The 16,823-nt window shown below is 44.3% G+C and overlaps 1 protein-coding gene across 5 annotated transcripts in view; it reads left to right on the forward strand.

The window, feature by feature from the left end:
* Positions 1 to 16,823, forward strand: part of RHOBTB1 (Rho related BTB domain containing 1) — a 34,613-nt gene that overhangs the window by 9,833 nt on the left and 7,957 nt on the right. For 4 of the 5 annotated variants that reach the window (XM_039366250.1, XM_039366267.1, XM_039366258.1 and 1 more), the window contains 5 exons: positions 2,942 to 3,143; positions 6,359 to 6,462; positions 10,159 to 10,344; positions 10,760 to 11,703; positions 13,908 to 14,026. In XM_039366250.1, the coding sequence (XP_039222184.1) occupies positions 2,952 to 3,143; positions 6,359 to 6,462; positions 10,159 to 10,344; positions 10,760 to 11,703; positions 13,908 to 14,026 (1,545 nt within the window). In that variant the 5' untranslated portion in view covers positions 2,942 to 2,951. Of the gene's footprint in view, positions 1 to 2,941; positions 3,144 to 6,358; positions 6,463 to 6,888; positions 7,018 to 10,158; positions 10,345 to 10,759; positions 11,704 to 13,907; positions 14,027 to 16,823 lie in introns of those variants that run through there. The other variant, XM_039366278.1, reaches the window with a different exon arrangement.

The following is a 16,823-nucleotide window of genomic DNA, read 5'->3' on the forward strand; positions in this document are numbered from 1 at the left end:
GGCTCCTGCATGAGGCAATCTAAGCTGTGATTGGTTGCTGTAGGTATAAAGGGGGAGTTTCCTTGTTTCCCGCCTTTTACCTCGGTTTGCTCTGTGATTTACCTCATGGTGTTACCTGACGATGCTCCTGTTTGCCTATCTTATTTACTGTAAATACATTTATTTACATAAAACAATAAGTTCGTGCCAGGGTTTCTGACTTTATTTGGTCACCGGCTGCACAATTCCCTGACATTTATCCTGTGTTGCTTGGCCACGACAAGGGCTTGAATAAATTCTTTGTAGTTTCTTAAAACTCCTCACGTCAAGTCAGGAAATACCATTATTTTCCCCCTGGGTGTTTGCTTTCCTGTATAGCTGCACAATGTGATTACGGCTGGATCTCCAAAACAACAACAACAATAACAACAACAACCCACCCTACCACATGACAAGGTGTTTAAGCTTTATGTAAACTCCAACAGTTGTGTCATAAAATCACCATACTCCCATTAAATGTCTCTTGAAAATATTTCTCCTCGCCAGTGGGTCTGTAGGCATTCTCAAGGTAAAAGTTCAACACACTGATCTTTTTCTGACATGCCTGACCTTGGATCTTATCCAGGCTTTCTTGGCAGACGGTCAACTAGTCAACAGCTGTTCTCAGCTCCTCCTAGGCTGAATTATCTTGCATTTGGTGTGGTTGAATCACTACTCCCAGCTGGTTCTCTTTGTTCTCCGATTGTGAATTGGCTTTGCAACTGTCTTGCTCAAACTCATTCTTCTTCCTGATAACAACATTGGCACATGAAGAGTCACAAGCCACCCTTTCACATGCCTTAATTATTTTTCAAGTGTGGTGCAGTGTTCGGCCGACAACTCTGTCTGCGGACTCAAATGGCATGTCCTAAATATAAGCTTACTAGATAACATTAGTCCCAGTCTATCCATGTGACTTTTAGGATTATTTTCGAGTGTACTTTGGCTCTTAAACATTCCCTGAACACCTATTTGTGTGTGTTCTGTAATAAATTAGCCTTCCATGACTTGATGTTCCCCAAATGTCTGGGATACTACTTTAGGAAGTAAGAATTTTAGACCTATAGTCTAGCACCCCCATCAGATTGGAGAACATTGTGGAAGGTTAAGTCTTCCACAGAAGACTCACTGGAAATCGTATTCAGCTGCGTTTCCAGATCAGCTTTTCTGTGGGGTCAAGCTAAGGCAAAGATATTGCTCCAACAAAGACTAAAATTAATTATAGATCAAACCCCTTAATTTCACTTCATTCTTCTTGACCAGTTTATGTTTAACAGTTCAGTATCTCAAAATAAAGGCAAATAAATGGCAAATAAAGGTAAGATGCGATTAAAATTACAGTCCATCCATTATTAGAACATTCATATGGACCTTAGAAAATATATTTGATGGGACACAGTAAATACTAAGAGCAAAATAGGGTTTAAAGCTACTTGAGGAATGCTTTTTCCATATCCCTGATAAGTAAAAAAATGTCACCAATAAAACAGAAATTTCTCAACTCTGCAATTATACATGTTTCTTCATTTTGAAATCGATTGTCTGTGCAGGAAAATAAATTGTAACAGTAACAAGTTTGGACACCCATCAACTATTTCCAAAAGTAGGCTAGGCTGCATTAACAGAGAGATAGAATCAAGATCACGTGAAGTATTAATACCACTCTACAAGGCCTTGGTAAGGCCACACTTGGAATACTGCATCCAGTTTTGGTCACCACGATGTAAAAAAGATGTTGAGACTCTAGAAAGAGTACAGAGAAGAGCAACAAAGATGATTAGGGGACTGGAGACTAAAAAATATAAGGAACGGTTGCTAGAATTGGGTATGTCTAGTTTAACGAAGAGAAGGACAAGGGGGGACATGATAGCAGTATTCCAATATCTCAGGGGCTGCCATAAAGAAGAGGGAATCAAGCTATTTTCCAAAGCACCTGAAGGCAGGACAAGAAGCAACGGGTGGAAACTAATCAAGGAGAGAAGCAACCTAGAACTAAGGAGAAACTTCCTGACAGTGAGAACAATTAATCAGTGGAACAGCCTGCCTCCAGAAGCAGTAAATGCTCCAACACTGGAAGTTTTTAAGAAGAGACTGGACAGCCATTTGTCCGAAATGGTGTAGGGTTTCCTGCCTGAGCAGGGGGTTGGACTAGATGACCTCCAAGGTCCCTTCCAACTTTACTACTATTACTATTACTGTTTAACTACTATTAGTATTTCTGTTTAAGACAATTTTAACATTAGTGTATTGTACAATGCAGTAAATTGGATTTTCCCCTGATTTTAAAATAGAGGCAAATTTCGTTTCTTTCTTTCTGCTCTTTCAAAAGGCTAGAGGTGAATCCTCCCAAGTTTATATTTGCGTATTAATTTTCATTGACCCAAGTTCAGAGCATTGCAGCCTTGTAGCTAAAGCGCATGACTTGGGCCAGGAAAAGCTCTTGGGGGGGGCTCAAGGGGGGAGGGGGTTCTATATCACCCAGAGGTATGTTGGGTTATTTTTTGAATCACTAGTTTGGGGCTTGCTCGGAATCTTGTGCTAATGAAGAGTCTTGATTTGTTTTCTCTGGTAATATGCAGCTGTTTTGTTTTGTAACTTCCTAACTTTTGATTTTGCCTTGGAGGCATATTCCTGAGGACTGGTATAAACATGATTGAAACTTCAAGCGTAGAGCAGCAGCCTGAGACTTCTGCTGTCCCAGCCAGCAACCTGTACTCGATCCTGTTTTCTCTTCTCTAAGCAAGACTGTGTTTATAGGAAACGGAATGAAGGCCAGGGATGGGACCTGCCTGGTTTATGAGCTGGGTGAGGTTTATAAGTCAGCCTTGACAAGAGGCAGCTCCCATTTTGGCCTTCATAAAAGTCAAAAAGCCAAGTAAGAAGCTTCTCAGAGGTGGTAACCAGTGTTCTGGTCTTCTTGTAGCCCCTGGTAGATGGATATTGACATGGACTACGAAAGACCAAATGTTGAAACCATCAAATGCGTGGTTGTCGGGGATAATGCGGTGGGCAAAACTCGTCTGATCTGTGCAAGAGCCTGCAACACGACCCTGAACCAGTACCAACTGTTGGCGACCCACGTCCCAACGGTCTGGGCAATTGACCAGTATCGGGTCTGTCAAGAGGTAGGTATGGCTTTTATTTTGAGGCCCCGTCTAGAAAGGATATGGATGGAAAGAGTGGGCTGGATGGAAGGAACTCCAGAGAGAGGAGTACATTAGATTAGAGCAGGCTAGAGTACTTAGTACTTACTTCTACTGTACTTAGAAAATATATGTGGAAATACTTCAAGTACTTACCTGCTGCCTTTGCGTGCTTGTATCATTGCTACCTAGTGGAAGGTGCATCGTATTCTTGCAAACCTGCCGCTATTGAAGATTCAGATCTTCTGGCCAACATATTCTCCCTTTTCCATCTTTTTAGCTGCAGTCCAAAGAAATTCCTCCCAAACTGTTGTCTGTAAAAATAGTTGGTAAAGAAGGCATTCCAGTCTGTGTGATCTAAAAATTTATAGGGTTGCATTTTCTGTGCAACTGTTACAGTCCAGCAGTTCTACCCCAGCTGATTTTTTTAACTATTAGTCTTCTTCATAAGACTTTAATGATGTATTTTTCTTTGTGTATTCCCCACGGACATATTAAAATGTGGCGTAATTATTGCTCATTTCACTAATCATTTGTTGCACTGATTTCATTGGAGGTTTGTGTTAGACTGTCTAGGCTTAAATCTTTTGTTAAGAAATTGTTTTATGTATAAACACATGAAATCTGTCAGCTTAGCCCCAGATTAAACCATGACTGCTGCTGACCACAGTTTAGGTTGTATCTGAAAGTCAACATTTTATTCTGCATGTCTGCTTCATCTAAGCTTTATAAATTCTTCTGCATAGCACAGTAAGACTAGGAAGACTGATGGCCAAATGTTATACCAGACTATAATTAGCACAATATTTATTTCAAATCATATTTGCTGGGTTTTGGTAGCTGATCACAAATGATTTCTTTTTTTTGTAATATATTTTATTGATTTTTTTAAAAAACATAAATCACTTAATAATTGGTGAACAGTGTGTTCTCTGGGTTATATTTGTAAAACAATCATTAACAACTGATTTCTATAATCCATAATCCACATAATGATTTTACTTGATTTCCTCTTTTCCCTAAAATATCCTCTTTTGCAAACATTGAGTTAATACAATTCTCATTGTTTTGATAGATAACAATTAAATATATTTTTTTCCCAATATTCCTAAAAATAATAATCACATCAATATAGTATTTCTTTTCTATCCAATCATTCTGGTTGCCTTATCATAGATCCTGTTACAGTCCTTATTTGAATTTGTTTCTCCCACCAAATTCTAGGTATTCTTATTGGTTAAGATTTTCTCAAAAATTAATTACATTTAAAATTTTAACTCTATTTTTCCATATGAACCATTTCACACTTCCACATTTCTTAAGGAATAGATAAAATAATGAAAAAAAAAGGAGAGCAAGAGTAAAGAAACATAAAAAATAACATACCGTAATTTCCGGCCTATTAGACGACTCAGCGTATAAGACGACCCCCGACTTCGGAGAAGATTTGCATGGTTAGAAAGTCATCTTATATGCCAGAAAATACGGTATTTTCCAGTGTATTAGACTCAGTGTATAAGATAAACCTCGACTTCAGAGCTGATTTGCATGCTTAGAAAGTCGTCTTATACATCGGAAACTACCGTAATTTCCGGCGTATAAGACGACTCGGCATACAAGATGATCCCTGACTTTGGAGCCAATTTGTATGCTTTATAAAGTCGTTTTATATGCCAGAAAATACGGTACTACTTACAATATATATCCCTCCTAAGCTAATATATATTTATTTCCTAAATTTCTTATTCTTTTTAACCACAATGAAAAATATGTTTAATCTTTAAACATTCCATTTAATACATCTAGTCCCTTAACTCTTATTCAAAACACTTTTTATCCATTATAATTTTCTTAAATTCAATCACATTTAAGCATCTAAAACATTTCCTTTATCTAAGTCATTTCAACTTTTTTATATTACTCATATCAAGAAAGAAAACAAAAAAAAGGGGGGGGAAAGCATACTATATTATTTAGAGAATTCATCCCTCTTAGAATGACATATATACATTTCAAAACTTTTCTATTTCTTTAACCATATTCAAACAGATGTTTCTTTTTTAAGTATTCTCTCTGGTAAGTCCCATCATCTATTTTCTTGGTTGATATAATGATTTCTTGCTTTGGGCTCCTTCCGATCAAAATTTGGTGGGTTATCTGAATTGAACATCTAGTCTCCAACTAGAAGTTGGCATCTTCTTACCACAATCTAGAAGTTAGTATCATCGTCCATCCCTGACTATAACTTTTACTGGCATGAAATTTTGGGGAATAAGGTCCATGCTCAGCCTCTTACTCCCATCTCCTCCCACCAGCTCTGTCTGCTTCCACCGCAAACCTTTATCTTACAGACGTGTCTCTATTCCAGGTTCTTTTTTTTTTTTTTTTTAATTAAAAAGTTTTATAAATTTTACAAAAAACCCAAAACAATACAATAACAAAAAACCACATATACAAAGAGAAAAAAAAACTAAACATTACACAACAAAACCCCCCTCCCCCCACCCCCACCCAAACACCCCCCCTTCCCCCCCCCTGAGCTTCCCAGAGCAGGATATAGGCTTAATTAAAAAACAGTTAAAAAATTATATTTATAGAAAGAAAGAAAGAAAAAGAAAAAAAATATAACATTAACATATATATGTATATATATAAAAATAAAAATTATGAAAAAGCTATATGATATTTTTTTATATCCAATTTAAATTGTATAAATTTTATCCATTTATCCCAAACAGCAAGAAATTTCTCTTGCATTTGTTCCTTTAAAAAAGCCGAAATCTTTGCCATTTCCGCCAAATAAGACACTTTAAGAAACCATTCCTGCAATGTAGGCAAAGATTCCTTCTTCCAATATTGTCCTACTAACAGCCTCGCGGCTGTAATCAAATTTAACATCAATATAACCTCCTTTGTATCACAATCAGTAACTATACCCAACAAAAATAATTGCGGAGTAAATTTTACCCTCCTTCTAAAAATTCTCTGGATATTCCACCATATCTTAATCCAAAATGCTTTTATCTCTCTACACGACCACCAAATATGATAATAGGTAGCATCCATACAACCACATCTCCAACATTTAGGTTGTAAGTCAGGGTACATAAGAGACATTTTTTGTGGATCAAGGTGCCATCTATAAAACATTTTATAAAAATTCTCCCTTAAGTTCTGTGCTTGTGTAAATTTGACAGGTTCTTGAACGATCTCGTGATGTAGTTGACGAAGTGAGTGTTTCGCTCAGGCTGTGGGACACCTTTGGAGACCACCACAAAGACCGACGTTTTGCTTACGGAAGGTCAGTCTAAGTTAGATATCCCTTTTGTGGCAAGCAAGCTCATAGAAAAGTGATGGCGAAGCTTTTAGAGACCGAGTGCCCAAACTGCAACCCAAAACCCACTTATTTATTGCCGGGTGCCAGGTGGGACGTGGCGCACTGGGTGGGTCTGGCTGTGATGTTCATGGCAGACTAGGTGGGTGTGGCCAGAATGGGCATGGTCACCTCGATGTTGCTCGTGGGGAGGGATGCCTGTGGGGGCCAGGCAGGGTTGGGGAAGATCCAGGGGGGTCTCTGGCAGGTGGGGCAGTGGGCAGGAGGCTTGTCCTGCAGGGTGAAGTGAGGCGAGGCAGGGTGGGGGTGCCATTGCTGCGGGGCAAGGCGAGGCAGGGGCCAGGGCAGCTGCTGCCTGACACCATCGGCCCCTGCACACAGAGGCCAGCGAGCGCATGGGGGCCGACGGTGTCCATCAGCAGCCATAGCCTGCTGGCTCCTTGACCGGTACACTCTGGACAGCTGGCTGACAACTGAGGAGATGATGCAGTGGTCATGCCCGGGAAGAGGAGAGCATGCAAGGTCAGGAGGAACGGAACCAAGGGGGGAGGGAACCCAGCCATGCCGGGATGCATCCGGCGACGTGGGACCTTGGGTGGCTGGTTGAAGAGGGATGGTTGCCATCTCCAGGGAATATTGCTTGATTTCCTTTCAGAAGCAACCCAAATCCATTGAGCTCCAAGAGTGCATCACCTCCCTCATCAGTAACACATTTCCAGCTTCATATTTCCAAGAATTGCTTTGGGAGAAATGCTGCTGCAGGAATTCTTTGGAGTAAAGCCACTGTCTTGGGAGCCCTACAACCAGGGCAGAACACCAAAGGGGGGGGGGTTCTTGGTGCAGGGAGATGGGGCCTTCAGCTGCTTCCAGTTCACCAAGTGGTGTCTCATGGGGAGCAGGAAGAGTAGCCAAGGTCATAAAAGACACAAAGGATTTTGGCGGAACTGACCTCTCAGGAATGTTGACCATTGGCCTTCTCTTGCTGACCTCATAGTACCTTCTGGGGAATAAGTAATTTAACAACCAGGTTTAACAGCCTTGGTTAGCAAATACAGTTAAATATTTAAACAACATTTAAATGCCTTTTCTAAAGGTTGCAAAATAGATGGCAGAGACACGGCCCCTTTGCCAAATATTAGCATGCTTCAAATTCAGTCTTATTGATTCGGCAGGGTTATTTGGATCCTTGCTTCTCCTCCTGGAGGCGCCTCCTGATACACAATGAAACACGGTGTCACTAAGCATTTGCTGAAACAAGGCAGTTGGGAGAGGACTTTCCGTCTCCACGTGATGTCTCTGCCCCAGATCTTTGGGGATAATTACTTGAACTGCTAAACTCTTCATCTCTCAGCTTATTGAAATCTGGGTTATTTTAGTGTCAGAATTGACTCGAACCAACTTCATGCTACAAATCAGCAAAGCCCCTGTCAATCTTGGGTGCACTTATAAAAAGCATCTCTCTCTCTCCTCTACCTTTCCAGAATCTTGTCTCCCTGCAGGCACCACCATTTAGCTCAGGGCACCATCCTCCACTTGCCAGCCCCCTACTTTTCTTCCAAGCAAGCTTCCTCCTGTCCTTCCTTTAGCTCCTTCCAATCTCTCTCTCTCTCTCCCTCTCACACCCCTCTGTGCCTCCTCTGGAAGGCCATTGCTGGCCAAAAGCCACAAATGCCATTCCCCAAAAGACCCCTCCAGCCATTTCAGTTTGGAACCATGCAGAGAACACAGCATCCCATTTTTTGGGTATGTGGGCAAGTACCTCAAGCATACCTCTTTCTGGTTGGACATGGACTTCCCACAGCTGTCATTTTTGGGCCCTGCATGGTTCAAGCCAGAGAGAGTTGGTGACTAGTAAAAAATGTTCTCCTAGACCTAGGGCAGTGATGGCAAACCTTTTAGAGTCCGAGTGCCCAAACTACAACGCAAAACTCACTTATGCATCGTCGGGTGCCGGGTGGGTGTGGCCCATTGGCTGGGTGTGGCCCATTGGCTGGGCGTGGCTGCGGTGGTAGCGGCAGACTGGGTGGGACTAAAAAGTTCAATCAATCAATTCCAACTTTGCAAGATCTTTTTTTTCCCCGCGAGAAGTTGAAATTGACTGATTGATTGAAACTTTTTTTTTTTTTTTTTTTTTTTTTTGCACAAGGCGGTGGAGGCCTAAAGCGAAAAGGTTTTATAAAACCCAGCTGAAGGCCTAGGACTGGAGCGATGGCACGCGTGCCCACAGAGAGGACTCCAAGTGCCGCCTCTGGCACCCGTGCCATAGGTTCGCCACCAGTGACCTAGGGAGTGGCTGATGACCCATTCAAAGTCAGATCTGATGCTCCCATGCTCAAATTTCCGGGGATGCTACTTGTGTGGTGGATTCTGAGGACCACCAGCAAACATTTCAAAACAGGGCCAAGCAGTTGGTTGTCCTAGCAATTTGTGTATTGAGAAGAGGTCCAAATCATATTCTTTTCCCAACTCCAGGAAAAGAGGGAAGGAGGGGCTTTAAAATATATTCCTAATGCACAAAGAAGGAAAATGCTGCTTTGTAAATACTCGTCTCCATAAAAACACCTGAACAGAGAGACACGGTGCCGGAGTCACACTTTGGGTTGGAAGGGGGCGGGTAAGATGTATTAATTTTTCCCCCCTGTGAACCCTGAACCTTAAAGGAATCCTTGGCATGCTGGATTTTCTTCAAGAAATTGTCTAGAACAGTGATGGCGAACCTATGGCATGCATGCCAGAGGCGGCACTCAGAGCCCTCTCTGTGGGCACACCTGCCAGCTCACACAGGTCCATTAGGCCACTGCTGGTGCCTGGAGTGGCAGCCCCACCCAGCACAAAGGAGGTGAAGCAGCTGGCTAGCAAGCTTGAGTACAGGTGGTAGACCATGCGCTCGCTGGCCTCTGTGTGCAGGGGCTGATGGTGTCAGGCAGCAGCCGCCCCTGTCTCGCCTTGCCCCACAGCAATGGCACCTACACCCTACACCCTGCCTCGCCCCACAGGACGAGCCTCCTGCCCACCATCCCACCCACCAGAGGCCCCCTGGATCTCCCCCAATCCTGCCCAGCCCCCACAGGCGTCGCCCCCATGAGCAACATCAAGGTGGCCACGCCCACCCTGGCCATGCCCCTCAGTCTGCTGTGACCCCTGCAGCCACGCCCACCCAGTGGGCCATGCCCACCCCCACCCCGCTGAGGGCACCACAATGCTGATGCGGCCCTAGCACTTTGCAATAAATAAGTGGGTTTTGGGTTGCTGTTTGGGCACTCGGTCTCTAAAAGCTTTGCCATCACTGGTCTGGAATCATCCTTCAGCTTCTCCTTGGTTTATCTCAGGATCTGTTTGATGTTTGCAAACGTTAATTGGTTGGCCCAACTTCCCCTTGCAAATTAGTCTTTGATGAAGGGGGAGCTGACTTGCTTGCTGCAGAGTTGAGCCCTTATTCTGCCCCACTTTACCCCTATATGCCACTTGGGAGTTGGGTAAGAGGGGTGCTTGGCTGTTGTGGAGAAACATAGCATTGTGACAATGTTTATGGGCTTCAGCATCACGATCCTGGTGCACTTCTAAATAAACCACGTCTTGAATTTTCCCTCCCTCCGCCCATTTGTGAGCAAAGCAATTGAGCTGTAAAGTTGATCTAAAACAAATAATATTTTTGTCTTGCAGATCTGACGTGGTGGTGTTGTGCTTCTCCATTGCTAACCCTAACTCCCTGAATCATGTGAAGACAATGTGGTGTCAAGAGATCAAGCACTTCTGCCCTCGGACTCCTGTGATTCTGGTGGGCTGCCAACTGGACCTTCGCTATGCCGATCTGGAAGCTGTCAATCGAGCCAGGAGGCCATTGGCAAGGTAGGGTTGAATGCAGATAAAAAAAAAAAAATTCCCCAGTGTGGCAAGGCAATGCTGGACCTTTGCAGAAAAGATGACATCTTGGCTCCTAAGGAAGCATTCAAAATGGCTTTGTGTGTCTAATTTCTTTAGTTTGTAATACAGTACAGGAAGATGAAAACAAAATTAATAGCAAATGAATTAACCATTCCATACCTGGGGAAGGGGGGTCTTTCAAATAGGCAGGAAGTCTTCTCAGATGTTGAAGACTTTGGGCATCAACCCCATGGGTTGTCTTTGTGGGACATCCAAAAAAGGAAAAGCATGAAGGCCAAAGGATCACAAGAATGCATCCCTTGATGGGTGGGGTCCACTAGTTCTATTCAGTGAGCCTGACCAAGGTGACCTCTTCTTTGTCACTCCATTTTGTTTGCAGGCCTATCAAGAGGGGAGACATCTTGCCACCAGAAAGAGGCAGGGAAGTTGCTAAAGAGCTTGGGATACCCTATTATGAAACCAGCGTCTTTGACCAGTTTGGCATCAAGGATGTGTTTGATAATGCAATCCGAGCAGCCCTGATTTCCAGGAGACATTTGCAGTTCTGGAAATCCCATCTGAAGAAAGTCCAGAAACCTTTGCTCCAAGCTCCATTTCTACCCCCAAAGGCTCCTCCCCCTGTTATAAAAATCCCAGAGTGTCCCCTCCTCAAGATCAACGACGTGGGATACTTACTGGACAATCCCTTGTGTGCAGACGTGCTGTTTATTCTTCAGGAACAGACTCAGATTTTTGCTCACAAGATCTACTTAGCTACCTCTTCGTCCAAGTTTTATGACCTTTTCTTAATGGAATGTGAAGAAACACCCGACTTGATTGAAAGCTTTTGTAGTAAAGGTAGCAATCTCCCCACCAGAACCTGCAGCCTTGAAGCAGTTGATCAGGGAGCTGAAGGGTCAGTTGCAACACCTTCTGCTTCGACCGAGGGCTTCCAGGTGGAGCCTGAAGCAGGAGAAGCCACCTGCCCAAAACAGGGTCCAACGCCCTGGGGCAAAGGTTTCATAAGCCTACATCAAGAGATGCAGATTAACCCCATTTCGAAGAGGGTCTGTGCAGTGACGGTGGTCAAAATGGAGGCTTCCATCCAACCGGGACCTTTTAAAACCGTCCTGCAGTTTTTATACACCGGGCAGCTGGACGAAAACGAAAGGGACCTCACCCAGGTAGCTCAAATTGCTGAGATCCTGGAAGTGTTTGACTTGCGGATGATGGTAGAAAACATAACCAACAAGGAAGCCTTCATGAACCAGGAAATTACAAAGGCTTTCCACGTCCGGAAGGCTAACAGAATAAAAGAATGCCTCTGTAAGGAGACGTTTTCTGGTGAGTCTACGCAGAAATATCCCTCTGCCTTGCATTTTGTTACGATGCTAATCAGGACCCCCGGGATGGTTTTGTGCAAGCCAAGATGCAATTCGGACGTTCTGAAGGGTTCAGAAAGGGACGTTTGGTGCCCACAGCCTAAAATTGTGCCCTACGACAGGTCATGATGTATTCCTCGATGCAAACGCAATACATCTTTACATAAAAAGGCAAATCTGTCCCTTCGGCCAATCATTTTCGAAACCTCCAGTTGCAGAATGGGGGGAAAGTGCAGAGGCTGTTGAAAGAGAGATTCAAGTGTGGGTCTTTGCTTGGAAGACAGTCTGATTCTGTTCAAGCCTTGGGAAAAAGTCAGAATTCACAGGGAGATGGGCAGAAGGAGGAGACCTCTTCCTGCTTTCCTTCCTTGCTGTCCCTGTTGCAGGAGGTGTGGGTGCCTTTGACAGTCCGCTCCCCCAAGGCACCTTGGGGGTGACCGTGCTTGAGGTCCTGATAAATTTTAGCTCCTTTGGTGATAACTGGATAGGATTTCCTTTCTTTTCTTTTTTCCCTGTCCGGTTCCTTCTTCTTTTGCTTTCTCTTAATCCAGTTTCGTTTCCCCTTTCTCTTTTATTCTTCCGCCACCAGAATTACAACTCTAGCTTTTGGGAGGGGAGGGGGTGAGGGATGGAAGCCTCCTCCTCCAATGGTTTACATGGGCTGTTTTGTTTGCAAGGATACCAGTGTCACTCTCTAGCCCAGTGGTTCTCAACCTGTGGGTCGGGACCCCATTTGGAGTCGAACGACCATTTCATGGGGGTCACCAAACAACGCAGTCCGCCATTTTTTCCCCCTTTTCCCTGGCTGTGCTACTCCCTTTTGTTCTATTGGCTTTCAAAAGCCAATAGAACAGACTCTCTTGAATAGAGTCTAATTCTATTGGCTTTCAAAAGCCAATAGGAATTGTCCAGGCTGTCTCTGCCCTGCTGAGCCCGCCAAAAGCCCCATTCTGCAAATGGTGCTGCACCAGTTGAGTAGTCCTCGACTTACGATCGGTTGAGTAGTCCTTGACTTACGACCGGTTGGGGGGTCGCGGCATTAAAAAGGTTGAGAACCACTGCTCTAGCCCATAGCTTTCAGTATATGGGAAAGGATGTTTTATTGAGTACAGTTATGGTCCATCTGATTCAAGAGGGTCACCGGCAGTAGTTCTTCAGACAGGAGACCTTCCCAGCCCTTCTGAGCTATCTCTAAGTCTCTCTGCCCTGACATAGCTGCTCGACTGATGAGCTGTCTTTCTCTTCAGCTAACTCTGGGACTTGGAGCTGTTTGAGTGGAATACAGTATCTGAGTATAGATTAGAAGATAATTAAATGACAAGTATTTGGGGCTACGGAAGCTTAGTTCCACTAGGTGGCAGCCAAAGAATATGGAAAATACAAGGTACATGTGCCACCTAGTGGCCATATGGAGCTTTGCAACTAAGGTTAAGAAGCTCTAATGCAGTGGTTCTCAACCTTTTTAATGCCAAGAGTCTATTCTATTGGCTTTCAAAAGCCAATCGAATAAAAGGGAGTAGCACAGCTAAGGAAAAGGGGGAAAAAATGGCGGACTGCATTGTTTGGTGACCCCCGTGAAATGGTCGTTCGACTCCAAATGGGGTCCCAACCCACAGGTTGAGAACCACTGCTCTAATGTTAGAACCCGCAATTGGGGGACTTGAACTGCAATTGGGGAGATCAGGATCAAGTCCATGATGGTCCCCTTGGGTGATTTGGGGGCCAGCCACCCTCCACTCAACCTACTTCACAGGGTTGTGGTTGCAGGCAGGAACAAAGGGAGACCCCCATCTAAGCCCCCTCAAGACAGAATATAAATACTATTATTATTAGCAATACTACTATGTTGTGGCATTTACATGACCCATGAAACTGTGATAAATTTGACCCGTTTTCATTTTTGCCAGTGACACTCTTGAATAACCTCAATCAGCAAGAACTCCTGGTGTGGTTCCAGTGACGGAAGCTCAGAGTTTAATTGCCTTGTTGCTAATTTAAACATTAATATTTGCCTTTCTGGATGTCCTCAATGAAGGACCTTCTTTGCAGAAATTCTGCCAAAGCAGCAGGTCATGTGCTTTCTTCCACGCTCTTCCTGATTCACACATTTGACCGCAAGCACCAGCAGTCACGGGTTGTTATTGTGTTCCTTTGATCCCTTAACAGATGTGGTATTCGTGTTGGAAGACGGAAAGATAAATGCTCATAAACCACTTCTAATCTGTAGCTGTGAATGGATGTCTGCAATGTTTGGAGGATCCTTTGTGGAAAGCTCAAACAGCGAGGTACCGTATTTGTCCTCTTTGGCCCGTAAGCTCAAAGCTTTGCTCTGGAGAAGGAACTTGCTTTAGGTTGCAAGAAGGGCATGGGAATCCCTTGGTGACGTCTCTTTGGGGACTCCTCTTTTCCTGTCTGTCTTCTGCACTAGTTCTCAGAAGATACCTGGCTCCCGATTGTCGGGAATTGGTGGGATGGGGCGGTTGGAAGTGGAAAAGCTGGTCTCCATCTCCCATCAGATCTCAGCCCCAGGAGTGAAAAACCCAAACACCATGGTGAACCAGTTGAACCTCATCTTCGTTCAGTTCTGCCTAGTTTGTAAAATTGGCACTGCCTTAAACGGGAAATGTTAGAAAGATCAGTGGGTCACCAGTGGGTCATCTCCTACCTTGGCATGAAGTATTGGAGTAAAGCATTGAAAGACGGAGGAGCAGAAGGAAAGATGCCACCGTGCTTATTAATGACCTCAAAAAACAGCAATAGCAGCTTTGATGAATGTTTAGCACAATCTAAAATGATTTTCTCGTTATTCCTTATATTTCAAGGGAGGGAGAAAGAGAGGGAGGGAGAGAGAGAAAGAGAGAGAGAGAGGGAGGGAGAGAGAGAGGGAGGGAGAGGGAGAGAAAGAGAGAGAGAGGAGAGAGAGAGGGAGGGAGAGAGAGAGAAAGAGAGAGAGAGAAAGAGAGAGAGAGAGAGAGAGAGAGATTATACACTTAATATTCTGGAAGCTGTGTTCTACTAAAAAAAATTCTCATTACTTTTGAAACGGCAGTAAGCATAATTCCTTCCCTGGAGGCACTCCCAGCAGGTGGTTCATGAAAAATACATACCTTGATTCAGTAAGCTGTGCTCTAAAATACACACACACACACACAAACACACACAATCTGGTTCCTAATTATAACCACTAATAACGTGCTTTCTTCTTGGTAATCTTAAATATTAATTGCAAAGCCGTATTTTTTTTTTTCATAGCACATGAAGCTCTCTGTGCCCATCGTCTTTCGCCGCCTTGTTTGGGGAGAGTGATGGGAATGGAAGGAGCAGAGGCTGGTTCAAGAAGTGGGTAGTCTGTAAAGACGGAGGTAGTTCCACATAAATATAATGAGCCCCTTCTAATTTATTTATTATTCTGAAATTCTGCAGGAAGGACAGGTTATTTGCAGCAATAGGTTAGGCATTTGTGCTCAGTCGCTGTAACAGCCAGTTGGGGAGGAGGAAATCTCGTCTCCTGAATCATTGCTGAGATGGTGGGTCTTGATCCTCCTCTAGTGGCAACTCCACATGTTCTCCCTGGCTTTGTATGTTTTATAAAGTGGTTGTCATGGATGCTTGTGCCTAGTGCAGCGGTTCTCAACCTGTGGGTCGGGACCCCATTTGGGGTCGAACGACCATTTCACGGGTGTCGCCAAACAATGCAGTCCGCCATTTTTTCCCCCTTTTCCTTAGCTGTGCTACTCCCTTTTATTCTATTGGCTTTTGAAAGCCAATAGAATAGACTCTCTTGAATAGAGTCTAATTCTATTGGCTTTCAAAAGCCAATAGGAATTGTCCAGGCTGTCTCTGCCCTGCTGAGCCCGCCAAAAGTCCCATTCTGCAAACGGTGCTGCAAGTTGTCTGCAGCGAAGGCGAGCTGTCTGGAAGTTTCCACCCCTCCCTGTTGAGCAACTACTAAAAATGTAAGGCCAGGGGTGGGAGGTGGGAGGCCGGCAGGCGCAGGGAGGGTTGCTGGCACGCGTGGGGCCCGGCGTGTGCCTTACCTCCCTTGGGCTAGGCCAGCTAGTGGCCCAGCCGGTGGTCAGCCTGCTCCATCTCTGTCGCTTGCCAGCTACGCCTTGGCCGGCGCAGGGGGCGGCACCACGCATGTGCGGTGCTACCGGGCAGGGAAAGTCCTCGACTTACAACCGGTTGGGTAGTCCTCAACTTACGACCAGTTGGATAGTCCTCAACTTACAACCGGTTGGGGGTCGCGGCATTAAAAAGGTTGAGAACCCCACTGGCCTAGTAGAACGTTCTTTGAGAAATCGCCTGGGTAATGCAAGAACTTTATGCGGGGGCTCATCTCCACCAGAGGAGAAACCCTGGAGAAGAGTTTGGGCTCAAAGCCCATGTAACTTTGTGATTGCTTCTCATTCGAGATCTGAGCCTGCTCTGTTTTTCCACAATCAGCCATGGGCTGCAATAGGCTGCAATGCCGAGGTGGCGTAGCAGTTAGAGTGCAAGTACTGCAGGCCACTTTAGCTGACTGTGTTCAGCAGGTCAGCAGTTCAAATCTCACCGGCTCAAGGTTGACTCAGCCTTCCATCCTTCCGGGGTAGGTAAAATGAGGACCCAGATTGTTAAGGGCAATGTAAATATATATATATATATACATTGCTTACTGGTGTACACCGCTTAGAGAGTGCTTGCGGTATATAAGTCTCATAAATAAATAAATAAAGAGCCATTTGTCTCGACCGAACAATGCAACGAGTAACGGGACATCGAAGAACAAGTCCAGCCTTGACGATCTGGATTGACCTTTGTCAATACTTTTCTCCTCCTTGGATTTCAACCTGTCTTTCTGGGTTGAATTCAGGAGGAAAGATGGGCAGCAAGTAACAAAAATCTCGAAAACCTGATGCACTGATGTGTCTTGAGGGAGCTTCTGCCCTGGCTTCACTCTGTCTCCTCCATTCCCCAGCATAAGCATTGATTCTTTGGAGAACATGACTTTGAAAGTGAAAAAAAAAAAAAAAAACATTGCGGAATTATTGAAAGCAGTTGTCTTAGGAAAGGTAATACTGCAAAGGGCTGAAAAATAAT

The sequence above is a fragment of the Crotalus tigris genome, unplaced genomic scaffold, assembly GCF_016545835.1.
Source record: "Crotalus tigris isolate CLP2741 ecotype Arizona unplaced genomic scaffold, ASM1654583v1 scf7180000017598.18339901613:2243638, whole genome shotgun sequence".
In the NCBI taxonomy this organism is placed as follows: domain Eukaryota; kingdom Metazoa; phylum Chordata; class Lepidosauria; order Squamata; family Viperidae; genus Crotalus; species Crotalus tigris.